The sequence below is a fragment of the Scleropages formosus genome, chromosome 9, assembly GCF_900964775.1.
Source record: "Scleropages formosus chromosome 9, fSclFor1.1, whole genome shotgun sequence".
Classification (NCBI taxonomy): Eukaryota; Metazoa; Chordata; class Actinopteri; order Osteoglossiformes; family Osteoglossidae; genus Scleropages; species Scleropages formosus.
In genome coordinates, this window is record NC_041814.1 from 5578164 (window position 1) to 5599789 (window position 21626).

The window sequence follows — 21626 nt, forward strand, 5'->3', positions numbered from 1 at the left end:
AACTGCGGGAAGAACTATTGAAAGGATATAACATTTGCATTTACTTAGCAAATGCTTTTCTCCAAAGCAACTTCCAATGAACTCTATGGGGTGTTATCAGCCCACACATCTTATTCACCACAGTGACTTACACTGCTAGATACATTACTTACAATGGGTCACTCATCCAGACATAAGTGGAACACACTCTGTGTCACTCACACACTATGGGGGAACCTGAACAGCATGTCTTTAGACTGTGGGAGGAAACCAGAGCACCCAGAGGAAACCCACACAGACAGAGGGAGAACATGCAAACTCCACACAGGCTGAGCAAGGATCAAACCCACGTCCTCTCACACCACCCAGGCTCTGTGAGACAGCAGCGCTACTCGCTGTGTCACCATGCTGCCTGACATTAGAGTGAAATTGTGAGTACAGTGCAAGATTGTTAAAATGTGTAAATACAAACATAGTACTTATTTCCTTAATTCTTTCCTCTTTTCAGTACTCTGCGGTCTTGAATCTCCCATACTTGTTTACATGTTTGTAATTGTTTACCTGGAAGTCACTTGGAGTCCATCCAGGGCCCATGATGTTTCTCTTTGACATGTTGAGCATGTTGTCCTTCTCTTCCAGCAGGACCTCCTGGTTTTCAGGATTCTGCCACCCTTCCTTTCTTTCTGTGCCATTGTCCTGGGGCGGGGTGTCGGGTGGCACTGCCCTACCCACGCGCTTCTGGGGACACTGTTTGACACTCTCAGCCAGCTGTGCGTTCTCCGCCATCAGCTTGCTGCGCTCGTCCTGGATGTTGGTGACTTTTTCTCCCACGTTGTCCAGGTAATTCTGGAACTTCTCCTCGATGTCTTTCGAGAGGTTTGTGCAGCTTGAGCGGACTTTTTCTATTTGCTTCTGCTGATTTTCACAGCTCAGGGGGAAAGTAGTGGGTAAAAACAAGTTGTCGATCTTTGTTAGAAATGCTCTGGTGACGTCCTGTATACCCTTCAGGGGTGTGGTGAAATCCTCCTTGCAGAGTTTAGTGTATGTTCTCAGCTGCTCCTCCGCATTTTGCTTCTCCAGCTGTAACCTGTCAAGAGTCTTGGTGGTGTCCTCCATCTTGCTCTTGAGCTCTTGAGTTGTTCGGGTGAAGTTGCTCTCCACCTGTTTCAATGTAGTTTCCAGCTGCTGCTTCTTACTCTCCAAGGTCTTCATAGCAACTAGCAGAAGGGACAATTGTTCACATACTTTACATTAAAACTTTTTATGGGCCTAATGATTGCCTAGTAAAACTTGTACTGTAAGGAACTGAGAAGAAAGGCATGACAAGAAGGTCAGTGCCACCCAGATAAAAACCCCATAAGACTTACTTGTTGCAGGGTTGATTACTGGAACCTGACTGGGACATTTGACTGGAACAGAACATCTGAGTTCAGCTTTCTTTTTATCTAGTTCACACTGATTCTGCAAAAGTGAACATGCAGTAAAGATGTTCAGCTTTCTTTTTATCTAGTTCACACTGATTCTGCAAAAGTGAACATGCAGTAAAACCAAGATTAGCATCATAAGTAACTCACAAATGAATAAACTTCCGCCAAATAAATGATTTATTTTAATTTCCTCAGATGCAACTTAATTCAATTTCAAATTCAAGAGCAAATCAACCAGTTGATGTGTGAAAACTACTACTAGTTGAAAGCAGATAGAGCGCAACGTCATTTAGTGTGTATCCCTGATTATTATTACATATTAGTTCATTTAATATTTAATCATACTAATTTTAATAAACAACAAAAAACAGTTATTTGTTAAATTACTATTAGTTCTTTGGTTTTGTGAAGAAAGAATCTGTCACATAAGCCATCAAAACTTTTTCCTGGGTGTGCTGAAACTATCCAGCAGTCTCAAAAGAATGAGAACAGAATTAATTTTGCACAGAGAGAAAACACAAAGCTCTTGACTCAACATTCTGAAAATGATCATCATCATCTCTAGGTGCAGCATCTACACATTTTCCATAAGTTCATGCTTTTGAGATGTTTCTTCTACTGGACGTACATATGCATTACAATAAAGAAAACAGAACTGAACAATACATTAAACACTTTGCACATCCTTAAGGTGCTGTTCATTACTTACTTTCTCGGCATTCTTTTTCTCCAGCACCTCAGTAAAGTTCTTTTCCTGCTGCTTCAGAACTTGGTTCTCTGAGTTCACCTGTTTCAAACTGTGCTCCAGGTCCTGCACCCTCTTGCCCTCCACGGACTGCTCCGGTTGGCCGTACACCAGGAAGAGCACCAAGCTGACAATGATGAGAGACTGGATCAGCGAGGAAAAGAAGAAGATGATCCTTAGGTAGTAGCCACAGCTTTTGCCGTTGGACTTCTGAATGTCCTTGACCTCCAGTCCAAATGCAGGACGTGAGAAATTGCTGTTGTACATCGCTGGCCGGAATCTGAAGCTCACGTGTAGCAGCCTGCTCAACTTCCCTTGCTGGCTTCTTCAGTCACCTGCGGACAGCTCATGAAGTACAATCTGACCTTCACTGAGTCATGCTGGTGGTGAATCCCCACGAATGAAGGCAGTGAACTGTGCAAATGCTGCCTGTGTGCACAACCTCACTGTGCAGACCAGGAGAGGTGATGCAGGGTTGAAACACAGCAAAGGGCTTATAAACAGTGTTCCACACCTACCACTCCAAGGCTCTTTCCTGACCAATCGCTGGACGTTGCTCTTGATGTCATCGTGAGCTCTCACAGTGGGGACAGCTCTCTCAGTCTTAGTACCTGTGTGTCCTCCAATAAAGGGACACATTGTGTGACTTGTGAACAATGCAGTTTTTAAAATGGACTGGGTCTTTGGTATGGTATTGAAACATTATCATCTTATTGTTACATGTATGTAACAATTCCCATGTATGTCACTATTGCCTCATCTCCCAATACAGCGGTGTCTTTCAAAGATACATGAATGGTTGTTAATTCAATCAGACATGGAAAGCAATGTTCGTTAAATATGTTTGTAAATAAACTAGAATGATTCCACCAAACTAGTCCGCATTCAAAATCCATTTCATATTCTAACTTCCATTCTGGAAAAATGACGAATGACTTAATCAAGATGTGATTTTTTTAAATAATTCATTAATAAATTCATGGATATTCTGACGTCAAAATACGGATGAAAAAAATGAACGGCCGCTCTTCTTTTTCCTGCGCATGGGAGAAATGAGAGTAGTTCCGAGGATGACACGGAAGAGCTCTCATCCCTTTTGAAAAGGAAGAAAAACAAATATTCCCGTGGGTATATGAGGTAATGGGCGCGTTTGATCCTGAGCTCAGCCATTTGGTTGGTGACGTTCGGAACTGCCACTGCAGTCTCGGGGGGTGTGGAATAGGAAAACCAACAAAGCCAGCACTCTTCCTGTCATGCATTGTCTGTGTGCCAGCCTGCTTTCACAGGAAGGTGTAATTCATAGAGGTGTTTAACTGGCACCTCCTGTGTTCCTTATCTGAGACACGTTTCTGGTGGAAAGACTATATATAATGCATCACACTGAGGCACCAGCAACTAAGACTAAACACCACGAGTCAGTAAAATGCCTGTCTGCCTGCCCAATGGAAGAGCACACCTACTGTAACTCAAGGCAAAATAGATGAGAAGGGAGTGTCTGGAACACATGCGACACTGCTTTCTTTGGCACCTCTGATTTGTGTCTGTGGTCATAAACCCTCAAATGGGGGACAAGCTACTACCTTGTCCTTTTTCACTTTTAATGGAATCGTGTGGGTGCAGTGGGTTTGGCCGGGGTCTGAGTCCTGTTTGGGGAGCCATGCAATGGACTGGCATCCCGTCCTGGGTGTGTCTCCTCCCCCTCCAGCCCTGCGCCTTGTGTTGCCGGGTTAGGCTCCGGCTCGCTGCAACCCTGCTTGGGACAAGCAGTTTCAGACTGTGTGTGTGGAATCGTGTGAGCATTACTGGAGACTGCTTGCTTATTGAAATGGATCAAATCAATCACTGCAATCACAGTGTGTGCTCATGTTTTCTCATTAAGATATATGAAGGGAAAGTTCAGGACAACCAGTCCACTTTCTTCAGTCCTGCTTTCAGCATACACACGCACACTGGCTGAAGCCGCTTGTCCTGAGCAGGGTTGTGGCGAGCTGGAGTTGAACCCGGCAACTCGGGGTGTAAGGCTGGAGGGGGGAGGGGACACCCCCAGAAAAGGACACCAGTCCATCACAAGGCACCCTGGCCTATCATCCTCTATAGCTCTTACTCTATTACACAACTCTTTGTTGTACTCTTTAGATGATGTTTTTACTGTCTTCCATGCTCTATCTTTTATCGACACCTTATGCTATCGATAGCTTAGGAAGCGAGTAGCACTGCAGAGGTTTGCGCTATTTTGCACTGTGACCACATGGAGCCACCCTTCAACAATTTTTGCACTCTTTCAGATGAAAATGTGTTTTTATGATGCTATGGCTTCCCCTGACTGCCGAGTTATGTGTTTCTGATGTAAGCTTTTACCACTTCATTAAATTTTAAGAGCATTTTTTTTCCCACACTTATTTTCTAAAATGTCTTTAGTTAAGCAAAATTGACTTGTGTTGACTGTAAATTTTAATGTGTAAAAATAATTATTTCCAATCTGCAATTATTTTTCTATTTCCAAGATTATACAGCATTTGTGTAAATGGAGATGTAATCTTATTTTGTCTCGTTTTGGTTTGAAGTTAAAATATGATAGAAAATATTAAAAGTCTTGCTATATACTTTACTGTAACTATAGGCAAGACTTTTACAAAAACCACACACACACACACACACACACACACACACACACACGCTTTCTGAACCGCTTGTCCCATACGGGGTTGCGGGGAGCCGGAGCCTAACCCAGCAACTCAGGGCGTAAGGCTAAAGGGGGAGAGGACACACCCAGGACGGCACCCCGTGAGACTCGAACCCCAGACCCACCGGAGAGCAGACCCAGTCCAACACACAGCGCCCCCCTTACTAATAGAATATATTAAAGAATGCCTATACTGTTTTTTATTGTGACATTGGAGTTGGGAAAAAGAACCAGGATCAAACTTTCATGTCCTTAAGTTGAGAAGCCATTGTAATGTGCATGTGCAGCATCACATCCGTTAACATACCATGTTTTTGTAGCATGTTTGTGAATTAAGTATGTTTCTGATTTCTTCTGTTTCAATACTTATAAGTTAAAGTGAAACCATACATTTCACAATGTATTACAAACAGACTACTGAATCAGCAGTGGAACAAAACACTGCTTAACAAGGCTGCAAATAAGCTTGCAAGTCTGTTGTTTGTAATTTTGCACTAACAAGAAAAATGTAGGAATTTAAGACATTGCTCACATTTTCCCCCACTTCATTATTAGGAACAGTAATACCCAGTACAGTGCTGATTTGGTCTCCTCAGACATTGGCTATAAAAAAAACCCAAGATATGTATTTCAAGAGTCCACAACTGTTTTTACAGACCCCCAAATGACCAGTCAACAATCTAAGTCAATTTCGCACCTCTTTTTACCCCATGACAAAAATGACATGTTGTTCAGGTTCACATTTTTTAACAATGAACCCTGTATTATAACAAAATGAGTCAGGCAGCATTCTAAACATACCTCCAGCACAAGTTAATATATGCATTCTAAACACAACAAGGTTTTTACTTCTTTCGGTTTTCACAATGTTAGACCCATATGCAATACAGAAATTCAGTGCTTTAACTATGGAGACACTTTTGAATAAAACTCATTTACATGATGAATGGGATGTAGTGCATATAGTCAGTAAGTATAATGTGTCTTTTAAGAGCGTGTAAAAACTGAAGTTCACACCCGTATTCTTATATATGGCATTCCAGCAAACAGGCAAGCATGTGATCAGTTTTAAAACATCTCTTAAAAATAATATACATTACCAGAGGCAAAAATATGTGACTATTATTGGTGGGCCAGCCAGGGCCATACAAGGAACATCTTCCCTGACTGATGATTACAGACAATCATAGCTTACAGAAATACAGCAAGGAACAAGATTTCTTCATTGGATACTTTCATGGTTACATATGGTTTTCACAGATAAAATTTAATGGAATTCAGCTGATACACAGGAAGTCCCAAAAGATTATAAAAGTGACTGTATGGTTCTCTACATCACTTGGCTTCCTCATCATTTCATATCCTCGGTGGTCACTCAGACAGTGGCTTCAATCTCCTGAGGCTCATCCCCTTCGAGCAGCCTATAGGAGGCATGGCTTTGGAAAGGCCTCTGTAGGGGGTGGGACAGAAGCTTGGCCATGCAGTTGTGCAGCTCAATGGCTGGGCCACACAAGGATACCTCAAACCGGTAACACATGCCTTTTGAGTCCAGGTTCCCAAAGGACGCATAAATGTCCTGCAAAGAAGAACATACTTGAAGAATGAAAACATTATGGGAAAGCATTGCACTTTCACATTTACAAACAATCTTATGACATGGAGAAAATATAAATGACTTAAGTATGTATTCACTGTTATTATTAGTAGACTGAGATAAAGACTGGGTGAAAAAGCAGACCTAAAACTAGCTGTTGGTCTCCTCACCAATCCTCACTCAGCTGAATAAATTACTCTGCATGTAACATGATATTGTACTCTAGGTCTACAGAGAGTGTAATATTTTAACCACCCGAAACCTGCCGGCCATGGTGGAACAGTGCCAACGAGTTCAGTCTTGCCTTTGACCTGTGGAATTCAGCCTTTACTGAAGTAGGCTTACCTTCCAACTTCCCTCATCTCCATGCTCATCGACTCCATTGTGCAGATAAATAACGTCAAAGAAGAAGTAAGGGGACTGCAGCATCTTCTGTAGGACATAACAAAGTGTCCAAGTGTGTAAGAATTGTAGAAAATTACATGGAGTTGCAGAACACCTTACTTGTAGTTAGGTTTCCGCTTTATGACTAAGACTTGCACTAATAAAAACTGACTCTCAAATAACTTTTTCACAGTGCTGAGTGTCCTGCTTTGAAGCACTGAACTGTTGCTTCTAGCAACCAATGATTACTGTACAATCTCTGCACAGGTCTTCACAATGACTGGTTTCATGGCAGCTAGTACATTGCAGCACACATACACTGACAGCTTCTGAGGGGTTGAAGTGCAGCTGCCCTGCGTGTCTGCTGTAAATGAGAAGAGTCCGCACCACAAATGGAGGAGGGATGGTCTGAATATTCTCCATTAGCGGTAGCTCTGTTTTCTGCAGGCTAAAAAGACAGAATAGAATTGAGAGAGGCAAGAAAAAAAACACAAAGCAAGGAAATACTGTGATTCTGATTAAAATGAAAACTATGTTCTACACATTTAAACAGAAACAGACAACAAGCAAAGCACACTAAAATAATATCTGAATAACTTACATAAGATTTAAAAGATCTTCGAGGTCTGGACATGGCATTAAGGAGGGAACAATAAATTCAGCACTGGAGTCATTAACAGCTACTCCCCACAAACAACAGAGTTAAACAACAGGCTACTGGATATGAAGAAAAGGAAGGATACTGAAGGATTCACAGGCATTTGTGTCCAGGTCATACAGGCAGCTGCAGAGCTCCCTGGGGTCTGAGGTGAACCCTGAAAGCTGAAATATTCAAGGAGCTACGTTAAGAACAGCCAACGAAACAGATAATAAAGGAGAAGTCCTTCTCAGGTTTGCTGGAAAAGTGTTGAGTATATGCATAGAAATAGTTTAGCCTGTTCACTGACCCACATGGCATCATCGTTGACAACAACCAGGGCGAATTCATGGCGCTTATCAATTCTGTGCTTCGTTCTTACAAACATCTCGATCATCTTCTGTGAGATGTTGAGTGCATTTGTTTTTGATCTGTTTGTGGAGAAAAAGAGTCGCATAAGTTTGGGATTCAGCATGTTTAAAAAGCAAGACAATACAGTAACTGATTAATGAAATTAAAATATATATATAAATTAATTATATATTGATATATATTGATCGACTTATTGAATAATTATATATGAATAAAATATATTAATTAAAATAATATATAGAAAATATATATTTAGCAAAAATACTGATAGTTTATACAAGATTTTTTAAGAAAAGGCAAGTTAAAAAAAAAAAAACTACTAGGGCTCCATGTTACCCATTGAAGGACTCCAGCTTCTGCAAGGACATCTCTTCTGATAGGTCCAGACAAATTATCTGATCAAGAAAACCTGTTTGAGCCTCTAAACCATTTAATGTGCAATAATCCAGAACTTTATAAACATCAACAGATTTATAAAGCATCACAAACTACAAATAAAAATTAAACTAGCCATGTGGCTTCAACATTTTGCACACAACTTCTTGCATCTTTTTTTTAAAGCACATGAAAACATACCACTTTCTCTGGGCAGTTAACCCGGGGAGCTCTCAACTGGAGGTCTGCAACCGGGGGCTGAGTTAGTGCCTGACTTTGGAGAGGTAGCGCAGGCTTTGGCCTCTCTTTCACAGCTGATGCTGGAGAGGCCACTGTGGGCACACTGGTGGTGGAGGCAGCAGGAGCAACTGCCGGAGCTGTGGCTGTGATTGCGGCAGAGCTGACTGGGCTGTCGCTACTGGAGGCCTCTCCTTCGCCCTCACTACGGCTGCCCACGGCGGGCTGGGGCGCACTGTTGCTGACGCTTCGGTCTTCAGCCCCTTCTGGGTTCGAACGGGTTCTTGGTCTTAGTTCCATGATCAGGCGTTCCTCTCCATCAGCAGGGCCAGGGTCTGAGGTCTCCATGGTCACAGGTCAAACTGCAGTGCACACATGTCATCTCAGGACAGTATGAACCCTATAAGTTATAACATGACGACTGAACAATTTCCCCATCTTTTTCAACAGTTTGTTATTGTAAAATACAACAGTTCAGCCGTAGAACTACAAAACGTTTCATCTCCACCTGAACATCCAAGCAAAGACTCAGGCACTTTAAGTTAGATAGATTTAATAATAATAATGTGTAGCAAGATAAATGATCTTTTAACATCTTGAAAATTAATACGGGATTATTATATCTAAAATTTATGCAGTGATTCGTGTAATTTGCGGTTTCATAACAAAGCAGAAACCTACGAAGTGCTTTTCGAACGCTAACTAGCTAAAACATTTTTTGTTCATTACGCCAGGTATTTTATGTGAATGTCAGATTAAAATGATCCTCAATACTAAGTTCTACTCAGAATGCACGCAAATCAGCAAAAAAAGAAAGAAAAAAACTCGACTAACGTTATTTAACAGCGAGCGAACACTTCTGCAACGATGAATTTCCAAGAGGCAAAACATTCAACTATTTCATGTAGGCGGCCATCTTGTCACCCGGAAAAAAGTCGCAACCAGGAAGTGACGTTTAACTGGCATTTGTAGTTCCGTATAAAACTTATCGTATGGCCTCGGGAATATGCAGCCTGAGATCTTAATGTTTTAGATGAATTTTGTGCCATTGTACACTCAGTAATACCAACAGGCTGGAAATAATTTGTTTTACCATTTATTAAGATAAAACTGCTTAATGTAAGCTAAATCATTCAAGCTACATTTTCAAATAAAACCTGAAAAATATGCAACAAGCTGGTATGAAGACAATGCAAGTAGCCAAATATATCCATACGAATTAATATACAGCAGTGCTTGGTTTCATATATAATAAGAATTATTTGTAATAAGGTTATTTCATTTTCAATAGCATTAATCTGTGCTGTTTAATAAATAAATATGAAAAACCATTCACTAGGTACTTTCCAAACACTAAAAGTTATGAACAAACATTTTTTGCCCTTGGATGTATCATAGAGACGTATCAGAAAAAGAAACACAATACATAGCGTGATTATCTGCGAGATGGGAAGTTGGTCATTGAGAATGGGTGGGGTTATCATCCCAATGTTTTCTGTGTCTGATGTCCTTCTATGATGATGTGCACCTTAAACGGCGACGGCGTAGACGTCCAAGTGCCTTACAATGCAGGCCATGTTGTTGTAGCGCAGCCACTCTGAGCAAAGAGAGGAGGGGACAAAACATACTCCCGGGCAGCAAGCGGACAAACGGGAGGCTACCAAGACTGCGCAGCCATCAGCAGGCATAATTACAGTGAACAAGAGAACAGCTGTCCCTTTAGCAGCGGCAGGATCCTGCAGACGCTGAAGGCCAACACATGGACACAGCAGACAAGTAGGAGCAGGAGAAAATCCTCTCTGAAAGAACGGAAGCAACAGAAGTAAGTTTTGCCTGCTCCCTTGTACCCTTAGAGATACCTTTTTTGTTTGATCTGAATGAGTCATCTGCAACTAGACATAAATATAGGCAACTGTTAGAGTAAATATATTTTTTAACTACTCTGTACATAACCATATAGTGGATTATCTGTGGGAAGTGATACTGTTCTTTTGATGTATAGTAGTGAAAAAAACAGCACCGACAAGGTCTAAGGTTCAAGCAAATTTTTGTTTCAATTTTATGTTTGGCTTATTTGAGGCATTGGCCCCAAAACTGGTTTTGAAATGACACAAGCCTCAGGAATTTAAACACAGAGCAATTGGCATGTTCACATTTCTTGGGACTAAAGCAAGGAACATTTTTGTTAGACAGAAACCTTTATTGCCTGATAGCCATGCTTTCGGTAAACGTGTTATGTGTTTTGAATGCTTGATTCTGATGCAGGTTTGAGACTACCTCCTGACCCTTAGCAATCCCCTGCCCTCGTCTCCCTGCACCACAACATTGTTGTCTTAAAAGGAAGTGGAGATGCAGGATGTTTCTGTTTCCTCCCTTTCCTCCACTCAGAACAAAGACTTTAAAAATGTCACCCATCAGGCCGCATGAAGCAAGTGGTGTGTTAAAGGTTTTATGGCATATCATTAAATGCTGACTTCCCAGTACATGCTAAAAGACATATACTACAAAGTACATTAAACAATCTGATATGAAGGTAGACTTTCGTGGTGCAATAGTACTTTTCCTTACTTTTCTATATATTTCAGTTCTATGACAGACACCAACAAGATATATAAAAGTTTCCATCCTATTCAGGATTCTGGAAGACACAGATTTGCCAGCACAGCTGGACTCCTAAACAGGGAGGGGGAGCCCCCTGACCTCACACGGCCCTCTGAAGTGGAGCTGGCACAGTGCGCAGTGCAAGTCGACATCTTGCTCAGGGTTATTTCAGAGCTGAATGAAAAGATGTCTGCTTTGCCAGCACCCAGGTACAACATATCGTACAATAACTGGATGGTGAGGAATTCACCATGATTACTGGATTAATGTAATAAAGGAGTTCAAGGCATCCATAACATGAGAAATTCTTGCAAAAGGGTGCCTGAAGACAGAACATCTCAGGATGAGGAGGTAGCCAGCAATCTTAACACAACACCTCATTCCAGCCAATCAGTCAAGGAAAAAGATGCACCAACACCATCCTCTAAGGGTATTGTATTCAAGAAATGTTGGCATGTATTGAATGTAAAGAGTGTTTATGGCATTATGCTTATTAAATAGGGTCTAATAGATGTAATAGCTTTTTGCCCTTTGGGAAAAAAAATTAAAAGTACAATATTAACAGTCGTTTACTTGGGCATTTTTGAAACTTATGTTGCCATGCCCTCTATAAAACAAATTATTTTTGGCTGGACAGATTACTTAGTTTTGCTGTGATGTTCTCTTTCAGGGGACAGTACTGAACTCTGGGCGCAGCTGCAGGGGCTTCTGGAAGGTCTTGAGAGGTCTGCTGTCAGGGGGAGGGCCTGGGTCACTCCATATATCACCTGTGAGAACAAGGAGGCCACACAGCATCTGACTGCAGCTACAGAGAGCTGGGTTCAGGTGACACAGGTGTGCTCTGCAGCGAGGACTAACACATATACCACACGTTGTTAAATCAGAAGTTCCTATTAACCATTTCTTTTTGGTTTAGCTCCTCGAAGAAATGGAGAGAGAATTCGGCATCTCATACCTATCTGAACTACCAGCTGAAGAGCGCCAGAGGTACCAGCGGGATGTTCTTGCATTACACAAGAACAATTGCAGCCTGCGCAACACCCTGCGGTGCCGGGACGAAGAGCTAGGCAGGTCAAAGATCACATTGAGTGGGCTGGAAGAGGAAAGAAACAGACTGCGAAAAAAGGTTTGTGGCGTGCAGGCCTCCTGTGCCTGTCATCCTGTTCATAAAGGTTATATATTTGCACAAGTCTAAACTTACAGGAATGCAGTGTAAGATACATGCCTATGTTGGTATTTAGCGATGGCTTTAAATACTCTTGTCTATGATCACTTTAGAGTATCTGCTGATAATCTATTGCAGCTACTGAGCTTCCAGAAGAATGTGCAAACCAGGGGCAGTCTTTCTCCTCCCATCAGTCCTTCCAGTTCATCGAGTGAAGCCCAGAGTCCCTGCTGGACATCTCCGCCTTACCCTGGATCTCCACTAGTGTTGAAGAGGTCTCCCAGCACTGGCACAGCTGTCTGCCTCACGGACAGTGTCCTGTCTAGTGCCTCTTCTTCCACACCTGGCTATAGCACGATGGAAGCTGAGCTCGCCCATCTTCAGAGGTGAGACCATGAGTACGCCATCATGCTAATCCCCAGATAGGTTTTGTCACACGGCACTAAGTCCCAGTCCTTCTTGCAGCGGCATAGAGAATCTGAGGGGTCAGAACATACGGCTGTCCTCTGCACTAGAGAGGAGGAAGGGCGAGTCCGAGCAGATGAGTATGATCCTCAGCAGACATGAGGCAGACAACGCTGCCTTGCAGATGGCTCTCAAGTACAGGTAGAAGCCAGTATTGCTCTGTGGGAACGTACACATGTACTGTAGACTGATGATAAGCCGATCTGGAAAGGCCTTTCTACTTAATAAATCAATAACAGTAAAAACAGGCTACTGCTGACAAGCCTGAAATACTAATCCTATAAACACCATGTAAGACTCGATTTCATTATGTCTGCTCTAGAGTTTGTTCTGAATGAAGTTTGAAGGAGGTTCAGCTTCTACAAACAATGTTTCTCACGTTCTTCCTTGTGTGGAGTATCTGTGTCCAGAGCCCTGATCATGATCTCTGTGCATGATAGTGAAGAGTGTGAGGAGGCCTACAGTCAGCTGCTGTCTCTGTACGAAGCTAAGAAACAGCGAGACACGTCACAGTCAAGAGGAACAGCAGGTGCTTTGTGCTAAATGTACAAACTCTGCTCACCATGTCTATAAGTCCAGGTGTATGTACCTGATTGTCCTCTTTCAGAGTCAAGAGGAGACAAATGCCAGCTCAGTGGGGCAAAACAAGGGCTGAACAGTACAGAGGCTGGAGAGTTGCCGGCTTCTTCTTGTCCACCAGGGGGCGCTGAACAATCTGTCAAGCAAAGCAGGTTGGAAGTACCACTAATCCTTTTTTTCAGGAGGGCATAAATTATCTGGTAAACAAATGTATGCTTTGCAATTTGTATAAACCCCAGAAAGACTATAAATCATAAGCAATTTTGAAATACAAAAAATATCAGCATGTAAACAGTTTTCAGCAATCACCATACATGTCTCCAGTCATGTGATCTAGATGACCTTATCTAAATACATACAACATCCTGTAAAGGAAACTGATAAATGCTACATACGTATAAAACTCACTGATTGGTGCGACAACAAAAACAAGGTCACTTGATCTGAAGAGCACCACCATGTGGCCAAATAACAAATTTGCACTGATTGTGGCCATCGTAGCATGGCCGTCATTTCAACATGTCTGCTCACTAATAGTTGTTGTTAATACTCACATTTTATATGAGTGGCTGGCATCTGGTGCTATGTTTTTATTACTCCTACACTAAAGAAGGCTCTGTAGTGGATTAAATATTGTAAGACAGTCTGAACTATACATTTCTCTTTCGTCTGCAGTTTTTTTTAATATTCTCCAAGGCAAATATTGAGTAAAGGAACATACTGTAATAACTGTAGACTGTCAAGAGTCTTGTTTCAAAATCTGTGCAGCCAAAGTCTCAATTAATTAGTATAAACAATAGTGTTTCATGAAGTTGTTTGTGTGCCCCCAAGCATTAAATTCCATTTCTTAACTCACGTATTTTTTGTTGCTGTGAAGATGACAGTGAACATCATATCAAGTTCATACTAGTTTACTTTACTGTGACTTAGGCAATATTTAATTTAGCTCTCTTAGTTGTCTCTGAGTAATTTTATTTTTGGGCATTTTAATTCATACATTTTTCATAGGTAGTATCAAACCTATATAATCTGCCTACCATGCTGTAATAAACTTGGGCGTGTTTGGTTTGTTCAGTGATCAGGCAGATTAATGGTGGTATTATTACTTCTTCTCCCCAAAATGATAAAACTGAAAAAGAACAGGAGTGAAATAAATAGCTAATCCAAATGGCCTTTAGGTTCTTACATTACAAAATAAAAGTAGAAACCAGCAGCTTTTGAAGTAACTGAACATGCCACACTTTTGCTTTTTCTGTATTTTCTGAGTCTGTATTTGATTAAAGTGGCCCTGATTGGTGCCCATTTCCTCCTAATGAGCTCTCTCAAGATCAGTCTGGGTTATGGCGATGTGGCCTGGCTGCCACAAATGCCCTTTGTGTTAGTCTTCTGACCAAAGTGGACAAAGCAGAAGAAGTTACATGCTTGTAGAATCACTTCTGTACAAAATCAATAACGTGTTCCTGATCATCTGTTCGATTAGGGGCACTTCATCCCTTCTGCTGGGACAAGAGGTGGCTCTTCGGGAAAGGATCCTGAGCCTAAAGCGAGACAAGGCTGCCGTGTGCATTCCTGAGCAGAAGCCTGATGGTGAGGGCAAACTGAGTCCAGACACAGGCACCCTGGCTGCACACAGGGGTTCACATTCTGCACGGCACTGCAACACCAAGAAGGAGAAGGCTGCTCTACTTTATGACCTGCACACTGTCAGGGTTGGTGATGTTTCCTGTTTGTTTTGCTGAGGCTTCAGCTGAATGTTTTTATTTTGTGCCATTACCTTTCACCTTGTGTAACTGGCAGGTTTCAAGGCCTTGAGAAAAAAAAATAGCTTGAGTTCATCATTTGATGTCACATATGGCACATGACAAACAGAGCTGGAGTTCTGAATGTTCTTTCACTGGGAGAAGGACCTCTGACCCCCGTGTTGCTCGACCTTCCCTCCCCTAGGAGGAGATGTCGGAGTTGCGGGGGATCATCCGACTGACAGAGCGAGAGAACCGCTATCTCGAGTGGACACTGGTGGCTCAGAGGGAGCAAGAGGTGGCCGGGGCGTTGATAGCATACTGTCTGCAAGAGGAGCTGGAAGACATGCAGACGGAGAGGCGGGTACAGTTATCAGCAGAACCTCCTACAAGCTTTAAAATGCAATGAGAAGGCAGTGTTTTGAAATGGTCTCTGAGAGCAAGAAGAAAATTCTCATGGGTTAATTAACATGCATCAGGATTCTGGCTTGGACACAGTTCTTCCTGACTTGGGATCAGATGGGAGAGATGTAATGAATGTTTGCTGGTTGTCTAAGCTAATGCTGTCTTCTCCTTGCCTGATTTTCAATTTCTGAAGCACCCCATTACTGCAGCTGGGATTCCCAGTGGTGGAGGGATTTCTATTCCCCGAAATCGGATCATCCTACACAAAATCCAAGCCGCTTTGCAACGGTGAGAAAGACGAAGAAATGCGTATTTAGATATATGAAATTATTTGAGATGCCACTTGCTTGCCACCCATTACAAATGGTGACTGTTGTGTATTAATCTGACTCATGACCTCATGTGTTACATTGAGTAAAATACCCTGAGGCCTCCAGGCAGTGTTTGTACTAAGAAGCCTGATCACAGTTGCCTCAGACAGTACAAGCAACCATTTCAGATGCCTGTTGCCTAGCTTTAAATGGTTGCTTGGAAACCAGCCACTAATAACACAGTACATACTGTTTCTGCAGCACACTATTGTCTTACTGTTATGCACTTACTGGTCACTACTAACCTTGGTGAAGGCATAGCATAGTAACAACATGGTAAAACTATTACACTAAAACAGGTATTTGAAACTTATATCACAAATAATTATTTAAATGTATGCATGGATTGGTATGTGTTGTGTGTGCATAGTGAGCAGATGTTGAAGAGGCAAATGACAGCCCTTTGGGAGTCCCTGGACAATGCGCTCACAGACAGCGCCACCCGCAGGAGATACAGCGAGAAGGAAATGGCTCAGTTTGCTCTGATGCACAGGTACAGTATTGTATGTGCAGCACTGCCCATAGTAGCCTCCTGATTTCAGACCGTTCTGCAGTTGTTTATTACATGCTGACTAATTCTAACAGATGGATACGTGAAAAATGTACTGCTCATCATGCCAAAACTGTATGTCATTTTGTTCTTTGGCTTTTCTGCATGGCTGACACTTTCGTGCATTGTGGATTTTATGGGTATATATACACACACGCACATTGTCCAAAACTGCTTGTCCCAAGTGGGGTCGCGGCGAACTGGAGCCTAACCCGGCAACACTGGGTGCAAGGCTGGAGGGGGAAGGGACACACTGAGGATGGGATGCCAGTCCATCGCAGGGCACCCCAAGTGGACTTAAACCCCAGACCCACCAGAGAGCAGGACCCGGCCAAACCCGCTGTGCTACCGCGTCCTAAGGGTAGATATAGAAGTAGCTCAAAGGTAAAAAAGTGAGGGATCTCCTTGGACTTAAACACTTTTATACAGAAGTATATTTTGCTGAAAAGGCTCTTCCTAGCACTGGTACTAGCAGCTTTCAGGTTGCAGTTGCTGTTCTTAGCGGCAACGCTCTCTGCTGTCCATTTTTTCTGTGACCCACTGGTGCATTTAATAGTAAAGCCTTATAAAACAACTTCTTCTCTGCTGTGGCACACAGGAAAACAGCTGATATGTTCAGGAGCACACGCAAGAAGTACCACGAGCAGCTGTGGCGGCTGCAACGTAGGATGGTGGCCTTGTGTGAGCGTCACGTGACCCAGATTGCTGGCCTGAAGGCTAAGCTGGAGGTCCTGGAGGAGAGGAGGGAGGAGACAGTGCTCTGATCAGATGCAGAGCAAAGGCAAGATCCAGTGGAAAATTGTGAACATAAACTATGCTCTTCTGTGTTGTTCCACATGGCCAGTTCGGAGAGGGATTTAGACTGCTCGGTTTCATGAAACACGGGCTCTTGTGAATATACTCTGTACTTGGAAACATGTTAGATGACTGCATGAAAATTGATATACAAGTAATATAAACATATACTACAGCAAAGTAAAAGAAAATATTTGGTTTTCTTCAATAATGTTTACTCTTAACATAGCACAAGTGAAATCAATAAAATATTTTAAGTTTTTTTTAATGCAGTACCATATTCAAACCTCTGTTGTGAGCTAAAAAGACATGGAAAATAATGTTTTCCTTTTTTGGGAAAATAATGAAATCAATAAAGTAACAGTGACTTTACTTTTCTGTGCAAAGGTTATGTTTACAAAACAAATCCATTCAAACTCACTCATTAATAATTCATGTTGACTTTGAAGTAGGGAAGAACAAACATTGCCTACACAAACACCTTCTGGGGAAGACATGGAAGCTTAGAACTGTAACATATCAGAGAATCAGGCTGTTTCATCACAGCCTTGTGTGTACACGCAAAAGAATGTGAATAAATGAAAAACACCTACAGAATAGCATTTACATAAAAAACCACCTGCCAGTACGATGAGGGCAGATCCGAGCACACGATGAAAAAGTGGAGAAAATCCCTGCCCTCACAGTCGGTCTCCCTGTTTCTGAGCTCTCGTCTCCCATGAGGGGACACTGTGCCCCTTGCTCTTCCCCAGCTTGCTATTGGCAGCTGTGCTTTCTTGCCGTAGGGTATTGGGAAAGGTCAAGTGTCACACCCACGAGGGTCAGAAGACGCCCTAGCTGTTGTTCAGAAGTTTGAAAAGCGGGTTCAGAAGGCCAGACTATTCTTTGAGGACCTAAATGATCTAATACTGACCCAGACCTGCCCCCAGTCTCTAAGGTTTTGCGTGTTTCTAGGGAAAGCTTGCAAATGTGAAATTTAGAAAAATAGCATTTCCAGTCAAAATCATGTGGAAAAAACCTATGCATTTATAAATTGTTGCAAATCGATGGCATGTTTTAAGGGATCATGACATAAAGTAATGGTAACCGCAGTATAATGGTTCAAATTAAATGACAACAGCAATGTATTAATGCTTACATTTAAAAATTTTTCAGTTTTGCTAGGATGTACGCTTCTTTTCGTGTACCTGCTAAACATACCTGTCAAGTTAAGGTGGAAACCAAAAAGACAAAATAAACAATAAAATAGCCACCATGGGAAAGTAGGAGGAAAAGCGCAGCAACCTTAATCAGATTATGACACCAGCTGGTAATTACGAGCCTGGGCTGGGGGGGGGGTTATAGTGTAGATGCTACTCCCCCCCCCCACCAACATGCACATAGCACCATGACCCTCAGAGGTTAAGGTTACTTCGTATATTTTCAAAATCCTATTCTCATTCAAATTTGGTGCTGCGATGAGCTGTGTGAAGGGATCATGGCCTCTGCCCTCCCTTCTTTCAGGAGGATCAGGCACTCGCTCTCTGACCCGTCCCTTGCACCCCCAGTGCCATTACAGGGCTAAGTCTCCCAGGGCCGAGGCGGATGAGGCTGCAGCGTTAGCTTGTTTCCTGAGAGCAGGCTGTGTTTCAGCTGTGCAATACATCCAATGTACTGGAAATGTGAATTTAATGCCCATGGTTTTGTGGATATGTAAAATTCCCACTACCTACCTAAGATACCTACAGGCAACACTGATGAAGTCCACGAATACAGATACTGCAGAGTCAAATAGTGAAGCTTTTCTTTATGGGATGCAGCAGTAATCTTTTGGATATCATGACTGGCGACAGGCACAAGTCACAGTCATCCATTTATGTCCTTCAACTAGTGAGCCATGTAAGGCTTCCTGTTACGCGAATGATTAAAATGATAAGGTCCTTAACAGAAAAGGCCTCAGACAGGAGGGGTTCGGATGAAGGAGGTTTCTAATCTACTTACTCTGGGAAATAACTGAGCTTATTATGGCCTAATTGTGCCTTCTTAAGAATCCTCCTCTCTGTCGAACCAACTTAAGCTAATCCTGGGCAACATATTGTGCTCTCAGGTTTAAGGAAGGAACATGGACAGACAGGAACCGACAAGCCTGAGAATGTTTGGTTCCGCCATAAAAAAGCTGTAGTTAATAAAAAGTAAAATATAAGTTCTTCTCTACTAGTCTGTTAAATCTGAAAATGCAGCTGAACTTTATCTTTACTGTATACACAGTAAACACAACTTTTTTAGACATCTTGAAAAATTGTTTGTTTCATGAACAGAATATTAACCAAATGCATATGAATCACAACTCAGTGACTGTTAAATGCTAATAAGTGGATGCCCAGGCGATGTTTTTTAAAGGACATAAATACATCTAATATTTTTATATACTTCATGATTTCAGCAAAAGTCTAATGACAGTTAAAGTGCCTTATTGTAGTTAATGCAAAGAGATCTACTGAGAAAGCGTAATACATTTGAATATGTTCTCACAAAAATATCAGTGGTATTTTTAAAAGAAATTCTTCAAGAGCAATATACTGGAGTGCAAAAATCCAGTAAACCGATTTGTACAAATAATATACTCACTTTGATTTATGGAAATATATGTATGATGGCTAATAGAACTCATGATTGTTTCTTACTCTTTTTGTTTATTTATGATTTTACACTCTTGAAAATTTTACAGTGCAAGCTCTGTGTAAATGAACAAAATTTATCAGGTTAAACTGTTTAAAAGCTACATCAATATAACGTTTCCATCTCTTACTAATTTACTTTTAATAATTCCAAATAGACAATAGAGATAAGAATTTTTCTGTTATTATTAACAATTCCAAAAAGACAATAGAGATACAAATTTTTCCTATTATAAAATATAATATAAAATCAATGATCAATATATCAATTATTATTGATCATATAATATTTAAATCAAATCTCCAAAGCAACAATTATAGGCTTCCAAAGAACAAAATCCAGGGTTTCTCTGAGCTTCCCTCTCCAATGAGGACATGGCTGCCATTCTCTGGCTGAGCTTGGTTTGTGCTCTTCCTCCCTCACAGATGTTTGTCTTTAACAGGTTCCAGGACCCTGTTTATTTTACCTTGCTTGGAAGGTCAAAGGTCTCCAAGGTCCTGGAGAATGGCTGCATCAGGGTCAAAGGGCAGCATGATGAATAGGGGCTGCTGGAAGTCATGTGTTCAACCACAAAGGAGAAAGTCCCATCAGTGGTTAAAGTTTAAACCCTTACACCAAATTCCTCTGCACTATGACACACACTTCCCAGAGATTTGCATCATGACACATACTTCCCAGAGTTTTAACAAACGCTGTTGAAGGAGCTAAATCCTTTTTAGGGGAAAAAAATGAATATTAGACATCTCGGCCAGGCACTTTGGCAATGCGCGCCATTAGAAAAGCTTGCAGCAGAAACCAAAATTGCAATTATTGTGACAGCAAGTAGTGGTGGACTTTTGCTCTTGCCATGTGTCAATGGAACTAAGGGGAAAATTCTTGAAATAAAGTGAGCTATGAAAGGAGATGTAATCTAATTCGCACCGATAAGTGGCTGACGCACAGGGATGCTGGCAGGGATGAGGCAGCGGCCGGTCGAGCGCGTTGAGCGCTCCGTGCGTGCAGTGAGCGGGGTCAGACTCGGTGTCAGCTCAGTGTCAGCAGGGGTGACAGGCCTGCAGTGACACCCCCCCCTCCCTGACAGTGACGAGCCGCAGGCCGAATGGGAATCTGTAGGCCAGACTCTGCAGACCGCAGAAGAGCTGCATTCCTGACCAGCAGTTCAAAGGTCAACCCGCCCCTTTCCAGCAACACACACTCCCCTGCCAAGCTCTCTTGCAGCTCTGCGAGAAGCAGGGAAAAACAACAGTAAAAATAGACGCAGCTCTAATTTCTACTGGCAATGTGAGTGATTGGCTATAATGAGGGCTGTAGAAAAGGAATGATCATTTTTTTAAACCTAAGTCAGTTGTATGTAACTCACTTTCCAGCGACATCAGCTGTTAAATGTATAGTTATAATTTGTATGCGAGTACTTATATTTAATTTTTTCACTGTTCATACAAAAGGGGATTGTACAGTATCACACATTCCTCAATCTAACTATCCACCGCTTAAAAATGGAAGCATTGTGTGAGTGTCTGTGGGTGCGTGAGGGGGCACGAGTGTGTATGCGTGCGTGTGTGTGTGAGTGGGTGTGTATGTACATAAGAGGCTGGGGGTGGGTGGGACAGAGCTCTGTTAAAACACACATTGCCCTTCCATGCAGAGACTGAAGGACTGAACTGAAGCATAAGAGAAAACAGAGAGATGATGAAAGATGTGATGTCTGTTTTCAATCCAGTTTTGGCCGTGGATCATATACATATTCAGAAAATGTACTTTCCTCCTCCTTTTAATAGTTTTAGTCACTCCATATCTTTATTGTTTACTGGATGATAAAGTGTCAGTTTAGGGTGTTGAGGCATATGGTCAAATGGTTCACAGTC

The 21626-nt window shown here is 42.0% G+C and overlaps 3 protein-coding genes across 5 annotated transcripts; 1 reads left to right on the plus strand and 2 right to left on the minus strand.

The window, feature by feature from the left end:
* Positions 1 to 412: 412 nt before the first annotated feature.
* LOC108930526 (plasmalemma vesicle-associated protein-like) lies at positions 413 to 2739 on the minus strand. Its single transcript, XM_029254787.1, has 3 exons — positions 2116 to 2739; positions 1347 to 1440; positions 413 to 1196 (listed from the first exon to the last, which is right to left on the minus strand). Exons 1-3 carry the CDS (start codon positions 2416 to 2418, stop codon positions 484 to 486), a joined length of 1110 nt encoding a protein of 369 aa, XP_029110620.1. The 5' UTR covers positions 2419 to 2739; the 3' UTR covers positions 413 to 483.
* A 2612-nt stretch (positions 2740 to 5351) lies between these two features.
* On the minus strand, positions 5352 to 9362 carry babam1 (BRISC and BRCA1 A complex member 1). 3 transcript variants are annotated; one of them, XM_018745834.2, is made up of 9 exons: positions 9268 to 9362; positions 8398 to 8795; positions 8158 to 8216; positions 7760 to 7880; positions 7556 to 7634; positions 7414 to 7438; positions 7200 to 7260; positions 6774 to 6860; positions 5352 to 6410 (listed from the first exon to the last, which is right to left on the minus strand). In XM_018745834.2, the coding sequence occupies exons 2-9, from the start codon at positions 8779 to 8781 to the stop codon at positions 6210 to 6212; spliced, it is 1017 nt and encodes a 338-aa protein (XP_018601350.1). In that variant the 5' UTR covers positions 8782 to 8795; positions 9268 to 9362; the 3' UTR covers positions 5352 to 6209. The 3 variants fall into 3 exon arrangements, with proteins under 3 accessions (XP_018601350.1, XP_018601347.1, XP_018601348.1); XM_018745831.2 differs by having other exon boundaries at positions 7131 to 7260; XM_018745832.2 differs by having other exon boundaries at positions 7131 to 7260; positions 8398 to 8833.
* Positions 9363 to 11022: 1660 nt separating this feature from the next.
* Positions 11023 to 17393, plus strand: ushbp1 (Usher syndrome 1C binding protein 1). Its single transcript, XM_018745811.1, has 13 exons — positions 11023 to 11243; positions 11352 to 11464; positions 11705 to 11868; positions 11951 to 12160; positions 12338 to 12585; positions 12665 to 12805; positions 13105 to 13193; positions 13272 to 13395; positions 14724 to 14952; positions 15188 to 15346; positions 15581 to 15675; positions 16129 to 16251; positions 16907 to 17393. The coding sequence occupies exons 1-13, from the start codon at positions 11023 to 11025 to the stop codon at positions 17070 to 17072; spliced, it is 2082 nt and encodes a 693-aa protein (XP_018601327.1). The 3' UTR covers positions 17073 to 17393.
* Positions 17394 to 21626: the final 4233 nt, after the last annotated feature.